The 24,763-nt window shown below is 35.5% G+C and overlaps 1 protein-coding gene across 1 annotated transcript in view; it reads left to right on the plus strand.

Moving 5' to 3' along the window:
- Positions 1-24,763, plus strand: part of EPC2 (enhancer of polycomb homolog 2) — a 129,667-nt gene that overhangs the window by 75,332 nt on the left and 29,572 nt on the right. Inside the window, exons 3-4 of the mRNA XM_044768958.2 lie at positions 15,631-15,776; positions 22,140-22,346. Of these exons, the coding sequence (XP_044624893.1) occupies positions 15,631-15,776; positions 22,140-22,346 (353 nt within the window). The remainder of the gene's footprint in view (positions 1-15,630; positions 15,777-22,139; positions 22,347-24,763) is intronic.

Below are 24,763 nucleotides of genomic sequence, written 5' to 3' on the forward strand. Positions count from 1 at the left end.
GTTGTGTGAACTAAGATGGGAGGAGGAGAGTCTGCCTCCTTGGACCTTGATCTTCCTTAGCTGGAACTCCAACTTCTTGCTCTCCAGCACATAGCTATTTGCTTAGCCACTTGACCAGATCTTGAAGTGATGTTTTCAAGAAGGTTTCTCTGCTCTCGAGGAGGAATTTTTATTCTTTTTTTTTTTTAAAGATTGGCACCTGGGCTAACAACTGTTGCCGATCTTCCTTTTTTTTTTTTTTTTTTTTTTTAAGAATTGGCACCTGGGCTAACAACTGTTGCCAATCTTTTTTTTTCTGCTTTATCTCCCCAACCCCCCCCCCCCCCGCCCCTGTACACAGTTGTATATCTTAGTTGCAGGTCCTTCTAGTTGTGGGATGTGGGACACCACCTCAACGTGGCCTGACGAGTGGTGCCATGTCCGTGCCCAGGATCTGAACCCTGGGCCGCGGCAGCGGAGCGCACGAATTTAACCACTCGGCCACGGAGCCAGCCCCAGAATTTTTATTCTTAATCATAACTTTTTTGAATTTTTTGATTCCTTTTATTTAAAATTTCTTCTTTCTCAGGAGTCAGTTTTGCCCCTTGTGACTCAGACAGCGCATAGTGGGACTTGTACCTCTGCTCAGTATTGTGTGCTGTTGATAAGCACAGTACAGTTTCTCATTAGGGTCTTGGTGCAGACCGGTTTATTACTAGATGCATTGTAGACCACAGAGATGACCCTAGTTTTTGCCCGTTGTTTTGAAAGATGCCCATGACTCTATGCTGGGTGGAAAGAAGAAGTGCAAAGCCCCATGGTCTTTGGATTTTTAAAATGCTCTACTGTCTTTCTGCAAGTTTTTGAAAATAAGGATATGTACATAGTTGACCAATATGTAGAGCTTCTTTGGCAAATCTTCATATTAATGATATTTTCTGAACAAACATAACCAAATATGTTTGAGTGCATTTCTTTTCCTTTAGTCCGGACAGCTTTGTTTAGCCTGTTAGCACTATACACATGTGGTGTTTCTATCTCCTTCATTCATAGTGAATTCTTCAGATCTCTTGGTATGTGAGGTGCATGTTGCATGGATGTGTTTGTGAATATTGATATTGTATTCTCTGGTCACTCCATTTTCAATGGCACATCAGCCCTCTTTTGTCTTTCTTTGCTGGAACCATATTGCCTGGGGCCTGGTAGGGAAAGGAAGAACATGAGGGATATTGGCAGACTTGTTTTAAAAAAATTCCCTTCCAAAGTTGCTTCTTTGGAACGGAAATCAAATCATTGTCATCAATAGCACACAATATCCATGAGTGGTGTAAGTCCCTTCCAAAGAACTGAAATTCAGAAATACGTACTCAAGTTAACCTCGTTACTGCAAGTAACCAAAAGAAGGGTGATGTATAGCCAGACTGCTTCTCTAAATCAGAGGACAGAAAAAACCTAAACTGGACAAGGTCAAGTAATTCAAAGGAAACAGTTTAATACTTTCTTGGAAGATGAACAATATTCTAAGCCCAATGACCACAAGGTATGTGTGTTTGTGAGGAAAACCGTAATGAACACAAAGTTCTTTTCCTATCCAGAAGTGTTTACAAGTAAAAGTCAGTGCTGTCGTACTCAAAATGAGAGACTACAAGGCCCCCTGGACAGGGATTCATCTCTTCATCTACTGTACTTAGCTCTCTACCTGATCCGTTAAGTAAGCACTTAATAAATTGAATTACTGCTCCATCAGGCATTTTGTATGTTTTTCAAACATCTTTTGATTTACTCTGTAAATTGTTTGTCATACCTGTAGGAGATAGGTATTATTTCTAGATAGTACTAAGTATCTTCATATTTTTGACAGCATGGTAAGAAATGGTAGTAGGAAATTATGGAATGAAACCCTTTGAATGCTTTTAGAGATGGAAGGTGGTGATGGTTGGTTGCATGGCAATGTGAATGTACTTAATACCATGAAACTGTACACTTAAAAATGGTTAAGATGATAAATTTTATGTTATGGGTATTTTACCACATTAAAAAAGAAAATTTCTCTTGACTTGCCCCCCGCCAAAAAAACCTGTTTGAATGCAAATTGGACATGAATAGTAACATAAATGTTTATATAATTATGTAGATGGTTGCCTGTGAAATACTTTTATATACATCTCTCTCATTTTATTATTGATTGATTGGTAAAATTTAGAAATAATATCATTCATTTACAAAAAGAGCTGTGACAGAGAATCTGTATGATTTAGGATCTTATAAGAAAAATCAGGACGGGTGATCTAGATAAAATTATTCCTTTTGTCCTAAGTGATACAGATTTGTTGTACAGTCTCTCAGGATGAACATGTGTTTGTAATACACATTAGCTCAGCAACAATCAGTAAAATGGGGAATGGTGTCAGTACTCCATGCAAGTTGTCCTCATTCTTTTATGATTTTTCCTTGCCAAAGGGGGCTGGAATAGTGAGAAAAGAATTAAAATCTTCAGTAGGGAGGGACAAAGGCCTTATCTTGGCTGCTGCACCTGTAAGAGCCCTTTCAACTCTATATTAAGAAAACTAAAAACAATGCCTGCACCTAGGGTTCCTTTCTCAGAGAGGTACACTCCTAGCCTTGCAGAGCTCTTAGCTGGTGGCAGGTTGCATTTCCTCCTGGAGCACCAAAGCAGAGTTCCATTACAACCTGTGTTGTCTCTGCACCTACAAGCCAGCGACTCTGTTCTGTTATTTTGTGCATTTTTAGCGTCCCTTGTGGTAGTAGCCAGCCACTTTCTGAGTGGCTTACCTGGCCATCTAATGTAATATTTACTGTTTGTTTGGACTCTGATAACAATGTTACACAGATTTTCCATAAGCCTGTTATTTTTAATGCACAATTTTATATACTATAAAGGATTCTTTTTTCAGGGAACTCGTATCATAGCGGAAATGCCTGTACTCTTTCATAGTATTAATGTAAATCAAATTATGGTGTTCTATTCTGAATATTGATGAGTAGCTCTTGTTGGTTTTTGTCAGTTCTTGAAAAGATGCAGTGATTTCAGAGGCCCAGAAATAAATTTCTGGCCAAATTCAGACCTCAACTTTTCAGAGCTAGACAATCCTTCAGGATGATTTCATTTTTACACAACAGTTTTCTTGCTGTTAGCTCACATCCTAAGAGTATTTCAAGCATTATCTCTTCATAACCTGCCATATTGATTGTTTTCTTTGTTAATGGGTAATAAAGCCTAAGAGATAGCCAAGAGAGGAGACAGTACCCTAAAGAGTGAAGTTTTGAAAGTTGTACTTTTCTAGCAGTCTTTGCTTATCTTTCATACTCTCAAAGTTTTGGAAACCGTTCCTTTTTTTTTTTTTAAACTAATCTAGACTAGGGGCCAGGTGGTAAATGTTTTGGGCTTTGGGGGGCCACATATGGTTTCTACTGCATATTTTTCTTTCTCTTCATTTCTTGTCATCATTGTCCTCCTCTTCCTCCTCCTCCTCTTTAGAAATGTGAAAACCTTTTTTTTACATTTTCACAGCCTTACGAAAAACCAGCTGCAGGCCAGATTTGTCCCCCAGGCCGTAGTTTGCCCTTCCTTGATCTAGACTATTTTAACTAAAACGATAATTAAAATCCACTGGTGACTTGCTTAGAGTCGCTTTTTTTTTCCCTCAGGTGGTTAAGACATATAGGAAAAGAAATTATTCATGACATCATCGTCAGTTATTTAACAAGCGCCTACCCCTGCCGTTTATTACTTCTTTTTTGCTTTAAGTTAGAATTTTGTATGTATGGACTCACAGAATAGTAGAAATAGTTATTCCTAAGTGTGACCATGGCTGGATAAATGGCTATTTACTTTTTTTTTTAAAACTATGAGTTAATTTGAAAAGTTTTTGCAGATTCTGTTGAAGCATTTGCAACTTTAAGTTTTACAAATCAAAAGCACATTGGTTACAAATCAGTTTTAAGAAAATAAGCTAGAGAAGTAAATGTAGCACCTCTAACATGGAAGGTCTTAACCTTCAGAGCAACAGAAAGAAGTACTCTTTTTTTTGTGCAGTATACTACTGTAGTTTCCAGTTATTCATAGTTGGGACCTCTTTAAACTAAAAACCATGATTTCTGTGTATGCTGATTATTAAGGGCATTAATACTAAAAAGACCTATAAAATTGTATTGTACTTTACTTTCACTTCTGCTAAATTACAGGATAGTCTTGATCTACTAATGGAGTAGAGTTGAGTAGTAATAGCAGCCTACCTTTAAGGAGTACTTTTACTCTGTACTGGACATTATGATATGCACAAATTATTTCATTTAATCTTGACAATCTTATGAGATAGGTGCTTTTGTTAGCCTTGTTTTACAGCCACTAATCTCTTCTCCATGTTTATAATTTCGTCATCCCAAGAATGTTATATAAATGGATCTACAGTATTTAACCTTTTGGGATTGGGTTTTTTTTTTTTTCAAGATTGGCCCTGCTCCAACATCTGTTGCCAATCTTCCGTTTTTTTTTTTTCCTCCCCAAAGCTCCAGTACATGGTTGTATATCCTAGTTGTAGGTCATTCAAATTCTTCTGTGTGGGATGCTGCCATAGCATGGCTTGATGAGTGGCATGTAGGTCTGTGCCCAGGATCTGAACTGGCAAACCCCAGGCTGCCAAAGCAAAGCCCGCAAACCTAACCACTTAGCCACAGGCCAGACCCAGGATTGGCTTTTTTTCACTCAGTATAATTCCCTTGAGATTTACTCAGTTGGCACATGTGTCATTAGTTTGATTCTATTTATTGCTGAGTATAATTCCATGGTATGGATGTACTGCAGTTTGTTTAACCCTCCACCTGTTGAAGGACATTTGAGCTGTTTCCAATTTTTGGCTATTATCAATAAAGTTGGTATGAACATTCGTGTGCATGATTTTGTGTCAATATAAGTTTTTATTTCATAAATGTAGTTTTGTGTAAATATGTATCAGTTTATCTGTTCTGTTGATAGACTTTTTTTTTTCTAATGTTTTGCTCTTGTGAATAACGTAGCAGTAGATGGCCTTGTCCATATATGTCTCCTTGTCCACATTTATGAGAGCCATGGGATAGACCTAAAAGTGAAATTGCCAGGTCTTATAGAATGTGCATGTTTCACTTGACTAGATTTTGCAGAATTGCTCTCCAAACTAATTATACCACTTTGTTTTCACCAGTAATGTGTGTGAGTTCTTGTTTCTCATATTTTTACCAATACTTGTTATTGTCAGACTTTACAATTTTTGCAAATTTGATGGATATAAAATGACATTTGTTGATTTAAATTTGTTTTTCACCAATTACAAATGAGGTTAAGCGTCTTTTTATGTGAGTTACCTCTTCATATCTTTGGGACCATTTTTCTCTGCATCATTTTCTTATTGATTTTTTTTAGAGATTCTTTATATATTTTAGGTATTATCGTTTTAAAAACTTTTATTATGGAAAATGTTCCAGTATATTCAAATGTAAAAGGAATAGTATAATGAACTGCCTTGTACTCATCAGTCAGCATTGCCAATATTGTTCCTCTATACCTACACCTTTTCCCCTACCCCATGATTTTATAGCTAATCCAAATCATTTTCTGGGAATTTTTCACCATAATCATAATATCGTTTTCACACCATCCCTTAAAAGAAAAACAGCATGTTTTTAATATTATCAAATATTTAGTCAGTATGCACGTTTCTTGACTGTCCTATAAATATCTATCTCTTTCTCCCTTTTATCTCCTTGAAAAAAAAAAGTTTTTTTGAATTGGGATCCAGAAAACTTACATCGGTTGTTACAGTTGGTTGATACAGTTGGTTTCTTAAGACTCTTAACTGGGAATCAAGCATTTATCTTGCTTTTCTATGAACTGTATCTCAGGATCTCTGAATAGTTGAAGAGAGGGAAATTTCTCTTTATACAGGTATTCCAGCTAAAATAAAACAAGAAGGAATGATAGAATATCACTATTTTCCAAATCCTAATGAATTAATAGATAAAGGCAATGATCATTAATAGTTGCCAACATCACAAAAGGAGAGACAACAAAAAATTACATACTTTCTGATGGAGGTTGGTTTCTTATTACCCTCTAAAGCTGAATGTGAGGATGTTTATTTCTTTTGTTTTAGAATCATGGATCTTGCATTTACACATATTTTTATTATGTTTTCAATCTATTGCATTATTATCCCTATTGATATGAATATTTACTGCTGTATAGCCAGTAGGGAAAAAAACGTTATTCAGGTTAGCTTCTGAGTCCTTTTGACATGACTCTACCATACCAGAAAGTAAGAAAGCTAAGGTGTCTTAGGCTCATCTTGTATATTTTCTGGCCCAGATCTGACAGCATCTATTTCTCCAAGGATCTCTCATTCTTTTTATTGAGAAGTTGTATTTGGTGACTACAGTCTAGGCGCTAAAGGGTGTTCGTTGCTAGTTAGCCATTGTCTTTAGGACCTTTTAATGGACCTCCCTGGGAAATAACGTACTTTTAAATTTTAAAAGGTAAAATACATCATGAATTTATACTAATATTTCTTACTCTAATTCAAGACTACAGGGTTTTACCCTACACACAACTTTCTTCCACGTCTTATCAGTTCTCGAGGACGGTTACATAGTTCTCATGTTTTATCCCACCTTATACCACAATAGCCTCAGGAAAATAATGCCAACACCTCCACTAAATCACCAAAACCACTTTACAGGTTTTTGGTGGTTGCTTGGTTTTTGCTTTTAGTCTTTAGAGTATTTCCCGCTAGAAATGTCACTTTACTGTATTTTAAAGGTACTTGCAATAGAACTCAAATGACAATTGGATTTATTTTTTCCATTTAATTTTTATTCTTAGGGAATTCCCCCAAGATTTTATTGTTTCATAGTTATGTAAACTATTGATATGGTTGTAAAAGTGATCTTATACCACAGTGTATATTCAAAGAAGTCTAGTTACTATCCTGTGGCCCCCCCCCTCCCATTTCTAGTCCTTCCTTCCCCTTATAATAACCCTTTCTTAAAATTTTATGGTTTGGGATATTAATCTTTTATTCAAAGATTGATGAGTAGACCAATGGAAGGAAAAAAGAAGCTGGAAACACACCCCCACACAATATGTAGAAATCTGATATATGACCAAAGAGATACAAACTCATATAATGTGTAATATATATAATATTTAAAGACATATAAATCAGAGGGGAAAAGGATGGAAATATTTGGTAAGTAGTGCTGGGACACTTGGTTATCCATATGGGAAAAAATTAAAATAAAAATAAGGAATATTGGGCTGGCCCAGTGGCGTAGTGGTTAAGTTTGTGCAGTCCACTTTGGCGGCCTGGGGTTCTTGGGTTTGGATCCCAGGCGCAGACCTACTCACTGCTCATCAAGCCTTGCTGTGGTGGAGTCTCACATACAAAAATAGAGGAAGATTGACACAGATGTTAGTTCAGTGACAGTCTTCCTCAAGCAAAAAGAGGAAGCTTGGCAACAGATGTTCACTCAGAGCCAGTCTTCCTCACCAAAAAAAAAAAAAAAAAAAGGAATAGATATGAAAAGCAAAATATTAACAGATTTAGAAAAAAATATGTGACGGAAATTTTATGACCTAAGGATAATTCTTAAGACAAAGAGCAGAGACTATAAAGGGAAGATTGATAAATTACACTATATTAAAATTTAAAGTTTTTATACAACAAAGGAATCATAAATGAAAACAAACCACCGACTAGGAGAAGATATAAATGCATTCCTTTCAGGCAAGTTGGAGTAGAGGAAAAACAACGTGGGCTTCTGAGTCCCAACAGACATGGGTTCAAATTCTGTGACCAGGTGTAAACTAATTAAAAAACCTCTAAAATCTCAATTTCAGTGTATGCGAACTGTAGATACAAATACCATACCTTTCAGGGGTTTGTGAAGATTAGAGAAAATGTAAATAAAGCATACATTTAGAGATAATAGGAATTGCATCCATGGCAACCATTGTTATGAGTAATTGTAATTTACGGTACTTACAAGCAGCAACTGAATTAGGGTTTTATTAAGCTACAAGAACTGGAAATGTTTAGGGCTACAAACAAATTGAAGGAAACAAAGCTTTGCTTTAGCACTTAAAACCTTGAAATAAACTGTATTCACCATTGTGGAAACATTTTTTTTGCAAAGAATAAAGTGTTTTAAAGAGCCACTTTTAATTGTAAAGTTGGTGATCAGTCAAATATCTAAAGCAATAAAGATGGAATTAGTGTAAAGATTCGTAATACTAGTATACTGGAATTGGAATTCTTTTACTTTTTTCCTCCTAGTTTCTGTTACTTCACAGCTTTGGTCTTCCATGGGCCATATTAGCATAAATTGCATCTTTTTACCTCTTTGCTCCCATCATTAACATTCTTATTGTCTCTGTGGGTTTTGTTTTTTTTTTAGTTTTTAAATTTACATTTTATTCTTTTATCAAAGTAATACTTTTATCAATAGGCTTTGTTAGTTTTTTTTTCCTTTCCAAAAGGACAGTCTCCTCCCCATTGTGAAAGGCAACTACCTTCAAATCCTTTTTACTTGTTTGTTTAGGTATTTATCTTCATATTTCTAAATAATGGGCCTATATAACTATCTTTTTTAATTTTTTTAATATTATCTCTTGACTTCTGACCATTTAAAATGAGAATTTACTTCTCTTCTTTTCTCTACTTAACCCACTTTCGCTGTCCCATTTTTTTGACTATAGTTACGTTACTAAATGTATTAGTGTAGTTAGTGTATGCAATATAATCATTCTGCAAATATTAACAGCTGAGACAAGTGCTTAACAGTGATTACATTTCTTTTAATTCACCACAAATTCTCTAGCAGATGTATAACTCTCTTAATGTGTTCAGTCAAATAATCTCTCAGGTTTTTTTCTTTTGTGGACATTTTTTCCTGGAACCATTCTTTTTGCTACTGTACTCTGGACTGGTTGCTCTCAGAGTTGCTGTATGCTTATCATTGATCATCTTGGGAATTTCTTTGCTTCTTTCATGGGTTAATTTCCCCATTTCCTGGATTCCATGCTTTCCTCCCTTTAGATTTACTCCATTCTAATGGAGGACATCTTCCAGTATCTTTTTTTTGAGGCATTGCGTGTCTGAAAGTATTTTTATTCTACCCTCATATTTGATAGACAGTTTGGCTGGGTAAAGAGTTTTAGGTTGGAAACTTTAATCCTTCTGACTTTTGAGCATCTGTGCCATTGTCTTCTAACTTCCATTGTTGCTATTGAGAAATCTGATGTTCTTTATTTTTTTGCTATTATAATTTTAAATTTTAATTTTTTTGTTCTCTAAATATTCCTTTTATATAGTATCCTGTTTCTCTTCTTGTTTCATAGATGCAGTACTATCTCTGTGAAGATATTTATTTCCTTCCCCTTCCATTGTCTTTGTTTCCTCTGAGTTCCTTTTTTTAAGTTTGTTTTGCTGCCTCTTCTCAAATGTCTTTATTACTTGACTATCCATTTATATTTGAGTGAGCTCATTTATCTGGTGGTGTTTTTTAGATCAGCTTTCCCATAAAGTAATTCTTTAATCTTATTCCTAGGTAGCTGACAAGTGTTTTTGTTTTTTAGCTGAGTTGGGGGATGGGGATTAGGGAGTAACATGGCAGTGGTAGGAGAGTTCATGGTTCAACATGTAGAGTTTCTCTTAATCTTTCTCCTTTGGTGTGGAGCCTTGTACTTTGCATAAATGTGTCTGGTGCTCCAGAGTCCACAGGCTCTCTGAATCAACCCTTGCAGATTAAGCCTTTGAGTCTTCTACAATTTGGGAGGAAAAGTAGTTGCCTAATTGGGTAAGGGAAAGGTCTAATTATCCATATAACCAATCTTCCTGTTTTCAGAAGTGTCCTACCCCCTCTTTCAGAGAGTAACTGTTGATTTCAACTCTCTAAGTCTTTAGGTGGGGATGGGGAGTTTTCCTCTTTCTTGTGTCATCCCCCTTACCCCCAGCCATTTTATATTTCAGTGTTCTTTTGTTTGCTAATGTGTCTTTTATAAGTCTGAAAATTGGATTGATAATTCTTACCCGCTCATTCTTGTCATCTCTGAGGATATATGCCATTTGAAAGAAAAAAAATTGCTTTGCCTTTATGTTAATGATATTTCAAGACTTTCTGCCTTATTTAACCAGAAGACATCTTTATGTTTATGTTTCTATTAGAGGAAATCTTGCCCAGATATGCTTTAAACCCTGAACCACTTTATGGGTCACTGATCACCTATGGTTTGGCTCTATGAAAGTAAATTACTCATCTGTGGTCCATTTCCTTTGTTATGGAATGTCACATGATATCAAGTATGGCATAGGAGGGTCCACAGACACATAGACACAGGGAATTAACATCTGTAAATACAGAAATGGGTTTTTGTGAAGAGTTCTAAATTCACAGAATTAAGGTAGGGAAATTAATCAGAGTTTGTACAAATCCTTGAATTTAAAGCACTTTTGTTTGGACTTCATTCACTGTGTAAGAGAGTACATATGCCACATGTGCTCTTGCATCCTAGTTGTGTAAATAACAAGAGGGAAGAAGGTGAGTGAAATAAACTCTGGTCGTTGAGTATGTATAATCTTAGGGGCCATATGATGGAGACTGAAGTATAGAAGTTAGAATGTTCTGGAGTGAAAAAAGCATAACCACTTATAAAATAGATTTGTGGGGCTTTAGAAGGGCAAAAAATAACATTCTTTTCCCTTTCTACTTTGGAACTAATTAAGAAACAGACATAGACATACAAAATTTCAGCTTTATTACTAATAAAAGTGGTGTTAGAAGGCAAGACATATATAGCCTGAATGGACAAACTTACTCCACCATTGGTTGGTAACTGATGGAGCAGGTCTCCCCATACAGGGGAAAAATTGGCCTCTGTGCTTACCACGCAGTAATGTAATGCTAGAATGCAGCCTCTCCAAAAGAAGGAAGAACCACGAAAGAACATGTACCCCCAGGTGTTGAGCTGATAGGTCCTTCTCCCAAGGTCACTAATCAGTTTAAGTCATTTCTTCCTTGGCTGAGGAGAGAGTTAAGTGGTGGAAAGAAACTGAAAGTATTCCTCCTGTACTTTTTCCTCCTGGAGATTTGAGTAGAAATGTGGGGAACAAGTGTTTCCCCTTAACATATAACGTATAATGGGCATATTATGTAGTAATAATAATAATAATTCATAGTCATAATAATATCATGAAGTAATGGTTGGTAATTGACCCATCATGTGCTGCATTGAATTACATGCTGCTCACTTTGTGCCATGGTTGGTAAAACCCCATTTAATCTGAAAACTTCTTGCTGTTTTTTGGCTCAGAGAAATTTTCTTGTATTCTTTCTTTTCCTGGATTCTCTGTATTTTCATTCCATTAGATAGCTATGCCTCTTTAATACTTGCATATGAATACAGTCATGCACCACATAATGACGTTTACGGTCTGCATATACAGCGGTGGTCTTACAGGATTAATACCCTACAGCTTATACGTGTAGTAGGCTATACTGTCTAGGTTTGTGTAAGTGCACTCTAGGATGTTCACACAATGATGAAATCACCTAATGATGCATTTCTCAGAATGTACCCCCATCGTTATGTGACGCGTGACTGTATATCCAAACAAAAGGCAATCCAAGGGACTTTGAAAGATAATTTTAACTGGAAGTAATATTTGCTTTACCAGCTAATTGTAGACCAATTCTCTTCTGTATATTCTCTAAGCTGTAACCAGTCAACTTGTAAATGCTTTCTTTATATATTCAAACAGCAGGACATACTTACTTCCCTACCTACACAGAAGCTGTCGCTCCCCCTGCCAGAAAGCAACTACATTTCCCTGAACAGTGGTATCCAGCCAATGCTTACTGCAGGGAACTTTCTGATCTGCTTTCCTTCCCACTTCCTCATTCCTTTTCCTGGTGAATGTGCACACTCTCCAGTTCCCTCGTTTTTCTCTTTTTATTATTTACTGCTCAGTTAACTTCACCATAGGAAGCCTTCTACACACACACAGACACATGCCCTTATTAACCTTGTTCTTATGTTAATTCTGTTGATCAACTGCATAAAGAAATTTTCAACCTCCTGCCTGCTTCCTCTCCCTCTTTTTTAGGGGGGGAAGGATTGTTTTGCTTGTTTTGTTTGGTTGACTGGCTTGTGAAACTAACTCACTATTTTTAAGATTTATTTTTTAACTGGAAAAAGCTTTCTGGCTTTCAAAAAACTTACAGAAAATACTTTGTAGTTTAAAAGAATCTCTTCTTGTATGGTTAAGAAATGCTGTTTTTGTTCAACAGCTTTTACCTGCTCTTTTTTTCTTTTAAGTGCTGTGCAGGGAGTATACAAGTATGGCTAAAGTAATCACTGCTTTTGAACAATTTGTTTTTTTGTCTGGTAGAGGAGATAATCCATATAATATGAGATAAAGAGAGGTATGGATGAAACACACTATAGGTGTTTGAAAGCAACAGAATACCTGAATCTATAATGATATTCTTGTATAGTTTTTGAATGGAAAAAAATGGTAGTGTTAGAAAACTTAGTGCTAGTGCAAGTCTTTGCCCTGGTTCTGATTTAACACATTGTCAGACCTCCTATCAATTCTCACTATTAATTTTTCTGAACTATTTCTTCTTGCTCCTTCCCCTGCCTCACAAGCCAGGGCTCTGGCTTTTGTAAGAGCAGCATAAGAAGATAGAGCAGATAGGAGGTGGAGAAATGAGAGGTGAGCAGGATTAGGTATGTGTGTAGAAGATGGACATGTAACATTTGCATATATAGCCTAGCTCTTGAACTTCGACAACTTGTGTTAACTTAGAAATTTAGTATGTCAGCTTAACTCTACTTGACGTGTTTTAAAACCTCTCTTCTTCTAAAATTTAAAATGTCCTCTAGTTCTATCAGATACCTGATTTTATTAACTATTTGTTTTTGGTCTGTGGACTAAAGGCAGATCATTAACTCTCAGGATGTCCATTTACAAATACAACATTGCTATGTAGAAGAAGAGTAATTTTTAGTGATCTGTATAGTTTATGTGGTCCACATCATCTGTCACTGAGTTTCATGCAGATTGGATTGACTTTTTAAAAGCATACTCTTGAATTATTGATAATTGTATAATAAAAACAATACATCAAGATAGGGAAAAATAAATTTTATTTTCAGGAATATTTTAAATGAGTCTTACTTATAAAATGTTCTGTGTCATTAGTTCATCAATAGCTATAACTTGTCTGATTTGTTAATTGTATTGTATACTGTGTGATACAAGTTTAAATGCAATAAAATTTTTACAGATTTTAGAATGTAAGACTCATTGGGAGATAAAATGCTAATCAGACTGGTTGTGACAGTTAATTTAGTATGCATAAAGCACTTTGAACGCTTCCTGGCCAATAATGAACTTGTGTATAAGGTTATAAGTGTTAGCTAACTTTTTGTTTTTGTTGTTGTTACATAGTGGTATAATTTTTTTAAACAATCAATCAGAATTCGAATTTTTGCAGTTTAGTCATATGCTTTGTAATCAGTTATTTTTGCCTTTAAATATTTTATGCCCATCAGTACTATCTGTAGTGGGAGCCTGATTTTACTAAAATTATACACGTCTGTTCCTGTTACTGTGTTACAGACTACCTTTAAGAATGTCATGCTGAATCTGATAATGCCAGGACATTTCACACAGTGTGAATGTAGGATATTCATTGGTGTGTAGGCAGCCTTTAAATAACCAACCTGTTAGTGATTGGTATTTCTTTGATTGCCTGGCCCTAAATCTTCACATGTGACTTCAACATATACTTTGTGGCACTTTAGTTTTTTTCTCCCTTTATATTTTAAGAATTAGTACATGTGCATGCTTAAAATCTTGAACAATAAAGAAAAATTTTTAGTTCTCTCCCCCATCCTTGAACCCTTACTCCACATCCCTCCCAGAAGTAGAGAACTATTACCAATTTCTTGTGTATCTTTCCAAAAATATTCTGTGCACTTATAAGCATGTATATATATTTTTTCTCCTTACATTTTAAACCATATCTTAGTGCACTGTATACACTATTCTGTACCTTATTAGCTTTTTTCGCTTAATGTTGATGAAGATTAGTTTCACTCCGTATCAGTATACATATGTCATGGTCATTCATTCTCAGGGCTTCAGTCTATTCCATGTATGTAGAAACTGTTATTTATTTATCTAATCCCACATGCATTGCTTGTTTAATGTTTCTTCTTACAATATCATAACTAATATTCTTGTATGTATATCTTTGTTTCTGTGTAAGTTTATCTATAGGATAAATTCCTAGAAATAAAATTGCCGAGTCCAAGAATATGTATTTTTAATTTAACTAAATACTAGTTTATAAATTTCTCCTCAGTGTTTGAGAAGGTCTCCTTCCCTCATTCATTCCAAAATAGTGTATTATCAAGTTTTAGATCTTAGTCTATCTGATGAGTGGAACATATTATCTCATAATTGTATTTGCATTTACCTAATCAGTTTTATGGCTTCTGAGCTTCTACCTTCCCATACAGCAATTTCCCCCTGCATTTTCTTCTAGTATTTCTATGTGTTTTATTTTTTACTATAAAATTCTGTTCAATATATCATTTATTGATATTAGGAGTGAGGTAAGAATCCAGCTTAACTTTTTTGAAGATAATTAGTCTATCATGCCATCAGTCCCCCCTTTTTTTATTTTTGTGAGGAAGATTCGCCCTGAGCTAACATCCATTGCCAATCCTTCTCTTATTTTTGGCTTGAGGGAGATTAGCCCTGAGCTAAGATCTGTGCCACTCTTCCTCTACTTTGTTTGTGGGACATCTCCACAGCATGGCTGATGAGTGGAGTAGGCCCACACCTGAGATCTGAACTTGTGACCGTGCATAGAACTTTAACCACTTGGCCATGGGGCCGGCTCTCTTTTTTTTTTTTTTTTTTTAATAAAGATTTTATTTTTTTCCGTTTTCTCCCCAAAGCCCCCTGGTACATAGTTGTATATTCTTAGTTGTGGGTCCTTCTAGTTGTGGCATGTGGGACGCTGCCTCAGCGTGGTTTGATGAGCAGTGCCATGTCCGCGCCCAGGATTTGAACTGACAAAACACTGGGCTGCCTGCAGCGGAGCGCGCGAACTTAACCACTCGGCCACGGGGCCAGCCCCCTGGCTCTCTTTTTTTTAACAATCTGTTTTATCCTCAGTGACTTGAAATACCATTCCCATCATATACTTTGTACTTGAGTTTATTTCTGGATTCTTAATTTTGTTCCATATCTTCTCATGATGCAACCAAACTACCTTCTTGATAAATACGTATCTTTTTTATAATTGCTGCTTTTCATTTTATATTTTAGCACGTATTTATGATCTTTTATTTTTAAAATAAGAAATTAGTCTTACTGTTTTTACTGTTCTTTAAACTTTAAATCATATATAAATTAAAATTTATTTTTTCTTCCACTGTGCACTTAGTCTCTGGAACCAATTTTTAGATGTCTGTTCTTGAGCTTCTCTTTGGTCAATGCATTATACTTTAAGAGTGTTCTGTGGTCAAATATAAACACTATATAATTTCTCAGTTTGAAGAATTTTTCTTTTCTTTTCTAGCCTTTAATCTAGACAACGAGCAACCAGATTATGATATGGATTCAGAAGATGAGACCTTATTAAATAGACTTAACAGAAAGATGGAAATTAAGCCTTTGCAATTTGAAATTATGATTGACAGACTTGAAAAAGCCAGTTCTAATCAGGTACTGTACCTTGTAAAAATATCTCTTGTCTTACAATTAATCCAGTTAGCTTTATTTTGCATTTTCTTTAGACCTAAGTATATTGCATTTTACTATCTCTTGAATTTCTTTTCCTGACGTCCTAGAATTTCTGTTTACAGTATTCCATGAACTGAATACTTAAGCATAATTTCTTTGAATAGGAGTGTGAAGAGTACTGTTCTGACTTTTTCTTGTTTGGATATAAAAATAACACTAGTTACAATATTATAATACCTTATTGATCCATTTCATAGGTCTTTTTTGGTGCTTCAATAACTAAATTTGCTTGGTTGGGTCTCTGAGGCAGGCATCTCATATCAAATCTTTCTTATGTGCTCAGATTTATATTAAGGTCCTCTTAGTACCATTTTAAATGTATTTTAGTTTTACTTATTTATATATTATTTAGTTTTACTTATTTATATATTTAAAGTTTTAAGTGAAGGAAAAATTATTCAAAGTAATAAAGACTTCTCTTTAGTGGGACATTCTATATATAGTATAGAGAATTCAAAATGGTATGGTCTTTCTGGAAAGCAGTTAGGCACTGTATGTCAGTAATCTTAAAATGTTTATACTTTTTGATTTAGTAACCCTATCTCTAGGAATCATTCTTAAGAAAAATAATTAGTAGGGCCAGCCCCATGGTCGAGTGTTTAAGTTCGCACGCTTTGCTTTGGTGGCCCAGGGTTTCACCGGTTCCCATCCTGGGCGCAGACATGGCACCACTCATCAAGCCATGCTGAGGCGGCATCCCACATAGCACATCCAGAAGGACCCACAACTAGAGTATACGACTGTGTGCTGGAGGGCTTTGGGGAGGAGGAGAAGAAGAAGAAGAAAAGAAGATTGGCAACAGATGTTAGCTTAGGTGCCAATCTTTAAAAAAGAAAAAATTAGTGAAAATGTCAAAGATTTTTGAACAGGGGTGTTCAGAATAACTTATAAATTGTAGGGTGGAATATCATACAGCCATTAAAAATCATTATTTTGCTGGATATCTAATGCCACAGGAAATTGCTCATTATATCATGTTAGATTTCAAAAACAGGATACAGAATTGTTTAAGTGAAAAACTGAATAAACGTTAAGTATTTACATTTATATGTGTGCATAGAAAAGAAGAACAAGAAAGTACAACAGGATGCCAACAATGGTTGTATTAGGTGCTGGAATTATTGGTGATTTTTGTGTTCTTTATTCTGTTTTTCTGTTTTCAAAATTTACTATAATAAGCATGTGTTGATATTGCAATTAGATTTTAAAATTTTTTAAAAATAATTGTTGGCATGACTGTGTGGTATATAATATACTAATTGTTATTAATATAGAAAGAAGTTACAGATATAGATAAATAAGCTTTTTACAGTAGACTGTTAAAAAGGTTTCACTAGTTTATCCATACAAATTTTTTTTCCCCTCAACTCCCTAGTTCTTTAAATCCTTGAAGCATTACCAGCTTTTCAGAACATTTCCCAAATTTTTCCATTGTGAAATGATTTTGCTGCATATTTATAGCCTTTCTACTGGTCTTTCCCCTGCACTTTGATGGCAACTATTATCTAGTGTGCTATCCAAAGAAATACATTGAAAGCTGAATTTTGTAAAATTCAATTTAATTGATTTTTTGAGAGATTATTTTACTTGGGTTTTTTAATTGGAAATTTATTTTAATTACCAAATTAATATTCATTATAATTAACACTCACAGTTTTCCTAGGATTTTGATCATTGGCATCAGATATACTCTCAGTTTTTCTTCTTTATATGCAAATTTTCCTAGCAATCCAAGGCTTGATCGGTCTTTTGGTATTTCTCCTATTTTCCATGGTTACTCTGAAATTACTCATGGTGGCTGAAATTATATCATCACAAGCCTTCAGCTCTCTGTTCTGTAATTTGCTTTCTGTCATTCAGTCAGTAATCTTTATTTAGTGCTCAAGTGAACAAGACACGTGGCAGAAGTTCTGCCCTTGTGGCCTTTATTATCTAAGTAGGGACAGGATAAACAAAAAGCATGTAAACAATACACTTAACAATCCACATATATTCAGCACCATCCTATTTTAGTTCTCTTTGCTCGGTGACAAGCTCCCAGGCCTAAAACAACTGGCTAGGCTCAGAGCATGGTAGCATCTGCTTTCAGCAGTGGAGATAAAGGTGGAGGCTTTGACATAGGAACAAGATAATGATCCTGTTATTAGAACTGAGGATTAAAGATACCAAAAGGCTGTCGTCATTCTAAGTCCTTGATCTGTGAGTTCATAGATCTCTTTATTTTCCCTTTTTGGGGGCTAGGATAGTACCAGACCTCAGGGCGACGAATCACATTTGTGGTTAAACTGGTATTTATTAGGTAGGTAGAGAAAGACATAAAAGATGGACTGAGGCAAAGCTTCTGCCCCCATTATTCTGTGGAGGCTATGGCAATGAAGTCGTTATTGAAAACTTCTGTGGCCAAATACTGTGATTACTTTCAGCCTCCCTCTGTTTATCTTATTTGAGCACTCCTTATTTCTTGAAGCTGTCAGCACCTTTGGTCTTTTGAATACAATTCATTCCCTTCTGGTTTTCGTATTATTTTCCATGACCATTCCTTCTAATTTTCTTTTGCTCACTCCTTTTCATTTAACTCCTGCAAACATACAGGCGTACAAGGAAGAGTTAGAATTAGAAACTTAGGGACTAAAGGAAAGGGATAAAAAACACATAACTCTGTGAGTTTTGTGAGTCCCTGGAAAGATCAGGAAATACAGTACAGGATCATCTGGAGGTAAGGGAGCAAGTTAAGTTTTGTAAAGGTTAAACTTGAGAGGTCTGTGGACCATCTAGGTGGAGATGCCAACAGGCAGCACAAAAAGAGAAACAAGAAATCCTGGAACTTGAGAAAGAGGTCAAGGCTAAAAGTGTGTGTATTGTTACACCCACAAAAATGCTCACTGAGGTGATATTATCCCAAAATACACAGGATAAGTATACCAAGGACAGAATTTCAAGAAGCCCTGATATTTCTGGAATATTTCATCTTCAATCATCTCTTTTCTCATTTCTTCAGTCTTTCTCTCTTTGCTCAAAAATGTGCCAAGAGTTCTTGTTTCCAAGAGAACCCTTTCATTTGACCCATCTGGGTCAATAAACTACCACTCAATGTCTCTTCCCTTTTTTTGTCACAGGTAAATTTTCAAAAGATTAGCTGTACTGTTTACCTTTTACTCACACCACCATCCATTTTAGGTTATTTAAGATCACCAATGGCCTCCTAATTGTTATCCAGGAGGCTCTTTTCAACCTGTATCCTACTTAATATCCCTGTAGTATTGGATGCTGTTGACCTCTACGTTTCCTGATTCTTGTCGTCTTCTTTCTTCTTCTCCTCTTCCATTGCTCCTCTACCTCTTATTTGTTCCTATTTCCTTTGGTATCTGTCCTCAGAATTTATTTTTGTGTCTTAAGCTACCAACGCAGGCACTCCTAGGTGGCGTGTTTTGTGAGACTCATCTGTCTTACTGCACTGATACTCAGTTCTGGAGTTCTTCCTTTGTTCTCTTATTGTTTCATTTGTATTTGTCTTACAATAGTTGCCATATTGTAAATTTCTTTAAGTAGTGGATTTGTCTTAAGAGTTTTTTTCCTTATCTCCCCCACAACCTATAACACAATTATGGGCTGATAGTAGTTGATTATTAACCACTTATTGCTTAATTGACTGTTTTATATATAAAAAAACATTAATTTTTACATGTAATTTACTCATTTGTATATTAAAAATGTACTTACTAAAATTGCTAGACCATGAGTTTTGTATATAAACAAACGAAATGATCCTTATCCTCATGGAGCTAGTAGCAGTCTAGAAGAAAAGCCCATGTGGCAGGATAATTTTTATCTCCCCGTCCCCAAATGCCCCAAATAAGTAAATCAAGTAAGTCACACAACTCAGAGGTGTCTTGAAAATAATAAATTTACCGCAGATCTTTTTGCCAGTTAAATGCTAGTTTCCACACTTTGTAGTTGATGGGTGGAAGTGATAAATGGCAGAACTTTTTTCTTAGGGTATAAAAGTAGTAGGATTCTGATTTTGTGGATTTTTAATCATGTGGCAATTTGATTACTTTATCAGCAGATAGTTCTTGCCCACCTGAATTGATCCGGTCACCATGATAATAGATAGGCAGTGATATTAGTTGCCTTAGAATAGCTACAAAAATAATTTTTAAAGAATGATTAAAGCCAAAGTTATACAATAAAATAAAAATTTGTCGTATAATATAAAAACAGCAGTTGACTAAGAAAATACAGTTAAGGTTGGGAAGAAATAGCAGGATATTTAACTGTAAACTGTGTATTTTCTTATTTCCTGAGATGTAAAGAAGGTACTTAGTGACCAGTCAGCAGGACATTTCTACAAGGGAAGGAAATCTGAGGCAGTGTTTTAAACCCCTGACACCACCTGTGGGAGGATAGGAAGCAGTGTTGTTTTGATAGTATTGTTATATAAGAAACTCACTACTGCTCTGCTGGCTGATGGAAAGTGACCTTTCCTCCTCCCTACTCTAAGATTAGGTTAAGTTCTTAATTTGATTAGTGAAGGTTACAAAATTTTATCAGAAGCAGAATGACCAAACAGCTGAAGCACATGTAGCGTATCGCAGCATTGTTTCCTTTGGTCCCCAGATCACATGAGAGCTGCCAGTGATGCTGTCAGCAGGTGGTAGAATTTTATTAGATCCGGAAAGCTCGATTCTTATTCTGCCACTGTTCCTGTAGACTTTAGGGGGTATATATCACCATTCCAGAGAACTTCACTAACAGTAGGAAGGTGTCCATTTAAAGTTGATATTTGGAAATACTGGTTCTTTTGGCTTGATCTCATGTTTCAGGTTCTGGCCCTACACTTTAAAGACCAAGTTACTCAGCCTCTTAGATGCAGTTAAGCTGACTCCATTGAGACACTTGAGTGAAGCGTAAAATGGCCATTTGTAATTTTACTGTACTAAACGTAATTGTCACATGGACTAGAATACTTGAGTTGATGTTGTCAGTGTATTCTCTTCCTTTGATCAGACCATCTTGGCAGCCAAATTATAATAAGAAACCAACTAATAAGCCGTGGTAATCACTATCATAGGACTGGAAGTCCAAATGATCATTACATTTATTTCATGAAATTATATCAATGTAAGTCAGATCATATCAGAAATTTATTTGGTGGGTCATGCTTTCTTCAGATGACTTCATGCAAACTACAGATCAATTAGTATGTTGATCTTATAATTTCAGTGAGAAAATTTTTTCCTTCATTTCCAAGTTCTAGGGAAACATTTCTTAGAGGAGATATGTCAACTTGTTTTGAAAATGAATCTTCATCTCTAAAATGATAAAAACGAAAAATTGGAACAACATCACTTCAACAGGGTTTCCAGTCCTGAAACTCCATGATCTTTTTCTGAAGTTCACTGTTAAGTGGATAGGTGTAACCCCTAATCCATCCTGCTAAACCTGATTGGCCTGTCTGATCTTCATGAGGAGCAAGAAAACGGATGTCACCAAGCACATTTTTACAAACTTTAGTTTGGGGTATGTCAGCATTATACTGGCTGCATTGATGAAGAAGAAGTAGATGGCTGAGATACCGATGTCAGAGCTCCTAGGGGAACCATTTTAGGGTCACTGTCCCGGACATAACAATGTCATTAGCAGAATGAGTGTTGAGAAAAAGGATTTTTTAATACTTAGCCAGCTTCGATAGAGAAATTGCTTTTATATGTAATTGGTACAAGAAATTCAAAATTACAGTGTTGAAACTTCTGGAAACATGCTAACTTTCTCCTTTTATAGTTTCAAAAGAGGCATATTATATTTAGTTGCAATACGTTGAAGAATATTCATCTTTTATTTTGAAGGGAGGTAAAAAGAAACCTTTATCTTCTGGTTTCTGTTGAAAAACAAAAACAGAAAGAAGCTAGTAGACTGGTGAAAACTAGTGGATCCTCAAATGTGTAGAGTCACAGAATATAAGAATTTTGAAGGACCCTGGATGTCTGCTAGTCTAAGACTTATCTGAGGCATAAATCTGTTGTAGTCTTCCCAATTATCATTCATCTGGGCTTCTTAAATATTTTAAGTGGTGAAACTCACTTCCTCTGAGGGCAAAATTTCAATTTTGATAATTCTCCTTCTTAGTAGATCCTTTATTAGATTGAATTGAATTGTATTTTCTGCCATCATGATATCTGATCATAATTGTTAAACTGATCACATTTTTTTCTATAGGTATAGTTTAACTTTGATTTCTCTTTTTCAAACATTATAGTAGATGACATTTTGTATTTTTTCATTTAGCTTGTAACACTTCAAGAAGCAAAACTGCTGCTAAACGAAGATGATTACCTTATTAAAGCTGTATATGACTACTGGGTGAGAAAACGGAAAAACTGCAGGGGGCCATCCCTCATTCCTCAGATAAAACAAGAGAAAAGAGATGGCTCCACCAACAATGACCCTTATGTTGCCTTTCGGAGGAGAACTGAGAAAATGCAAACTCGAAAGGTAATGTGCAAATTATATTTCATTGAATGTACCTTAATTGTATTTAAGACAATTAGTTTTTTCTGCTAATAACTTGAATAATTTAAAATAATTTGAACATAAAGGAGAATTGATGACACTGTTGAACTTTGTTAAAAATCCTGCTCTTCATTAGCTTCTATTGGCCAGTTTTTACAGTGTTTATCTAATACCGATGCCCTTTGTAAATCTACTGATAGTACCATTTTAGGCTTGCAGTTGAAGTGATGTGAGGAATTACGTGTCTTTATGTACCTCGAAAGTTTTGAGTTCTTCAGTAATCTATATGTTCTATACATATCCTTTGGGAAGCTTAAGAGCTCACAGTTCCTTTGAAACCATATTCTAATTCTTGCAAGTGAAAATGGACTTTACTGCATCTAGCTATTCTGGGGTCGTGGGAAGTAGGGAAGGTTCATTTTCAAGCCTGCTCTGCCAACAGTCAGAAGTAACACAGTGGAATCTTTTTCTCGTTTTCTGAATTGTCACTTGTGTCAGATTTGAAATTGATGAACTTGTCCCCATCTGGCTTTCAGAAGCAGTGTGAGCCAGAATTTTAAGAGAAACAGGGTCTCATGCTGTGGAATGACATAGTATAGAGGAAAGCATTATTTCAGAGGGATATTCACTCCCTTCCATTTCTCATAATTAACAGTAAACATCATACATGGTAACAAATTCTCTAACATTGCAAGGTATTAGAAACATAAATGTAAAAACCATGAGGAATTATAATTGGAGGCAAGCATTTTCTGTGGGTTTCTGTTTTTCCTAACATTGAAAGCTTGTCCTTGTCAGCTGTTAATATAACAGCTGTGAAGCGTAGCAGCTGCCAGGGGTAGTATGTTTTAGGAGAAACTCTCCTGCTGGTTAACAACCAGAGTTTCTGTAACTATTTCTTGGATTTCCCAAGTGTAGAGGACATTTTCTAACCCAGGCAGAGTTTTCAATTTGAGGTTTTAGTTCTTAACTAAGGAAATCTAAGATATTTTATGAAGATTTAGCATCTTGCATAGAAAAGAATAGAATAAGATAAGTTTGTAAGTGTAGTAAAAATTTATTAAAATGCACTATGGGACATGAGGAAGAGAGGTTTATCTGAACCATTGAAAAATCTGAACTACCAATTGCTTTTTTAAAGAAATGTAATTGATTCAGATATATTGCAAAACAGATTTTTGACAACGTCTTTTGAAGGAACAATAAATACTATTGGACTTTTTTTAGTGAATAGATATAAAGTATTTAAAATTAGCAGTATTTATTGACATATAAACAATATTCTAAATGTTTAAATACGTTTTATTCTTAAATAGATTAAATCACTATTTTCTAACTAGCACATATTGAGAATTGCTAGTAACAGGTTCCTGTGTTAGGTGCTTCACCATCGTGTAATAACTAACTAGTACAGGCTTTTCCTGATACTCTGATTCCTACCCTTTCTCTTATCTGTCATTTTCATCTTCCTCTGCGGAGTGGTACATTTTCTTTTCCAGTGGTCTTTTTATTCCTCTGTTTCCAGTTCTAGGACCAAAGACTATTCCCTTTCATGCACTCTGTTGCTGCTTAGAAATGTTTATGAGTTTCAAAATGAGAAAGTTGGGAAAGCAGTCAACAATGAATACCCCCTAGGTGTTCAGGAGGTGGGCAAGCGTTTTGATATGCAAAAATGAATACAGCTAGCAAAGCTTCTCTGCTTCCTTTTCTATTTCCACAAAATTAAAAACACTTGTATAGCTGATGCAAAGGGTAAAGGACTTCTGAAATATTTCCTTAGCAGTCTACAATTTAATTTTAAGTCACTAAACTAATGTTTAATTTGGGAGTGCTTAAGTACTTGAGGACATTCTTAAGTGAGATCGTCTTAAGGCACCAGCATGTCTGACTGCACTGATTGGGAAATCTTGAATCAGTGTACATGTTTAATATGTTTACCGCATAGGTACAACTGTTAGCGTTTGTGCCTTCTCGTTTCTCTCTGTGTGTCCCAGAAGCAGCAAGATAGACAGGAGAGGAAACTCTCAAGGTGGTGGTTGTCAGTCTGGCTGCATGTAACAATCACCTGTGAATTATCCTTGGTTATAAAAAGATTTATAGTTAATTCTAAAGTGCAGCAGTTTGAGAACCACTTTCCTAGAGATTTGGCAGTAGGTTAGAACTATAGTGTGTAACTGGAATAGGAAAAGGGGAGTTGGCCTGCAGCAGACACAGTTGTGAGGAAGAGTAAAGGGAGTGAATGGAAGTGAATACAGAGAGTAGAGCCGTCTTAAAAGCATAGAAAAGATGTCAGTATGAACTCATGGTTTTTAATATAGGTGTGGCTAGAAATACCTATTCTAGGTATGCCTATTTCTAGGTATGGAGCTGTGCATGTGTATGTCCACACATATATTATA

This window comes from Equus asinus, chromosome 4 (assembly GCF_041296235.1).
Source record: "Equus asinus isolate D_3611 breed Donkey chromosome 4, EquAss-T2T_v2, whole genome shotgun sequence".
Classification (NCBI taxonomy): domain Eukaryota; kingdom Metazoa; phylum Chordata; class Mammalia; order Perissodactyla; family Equidae; genus Equus; species Equus asinus.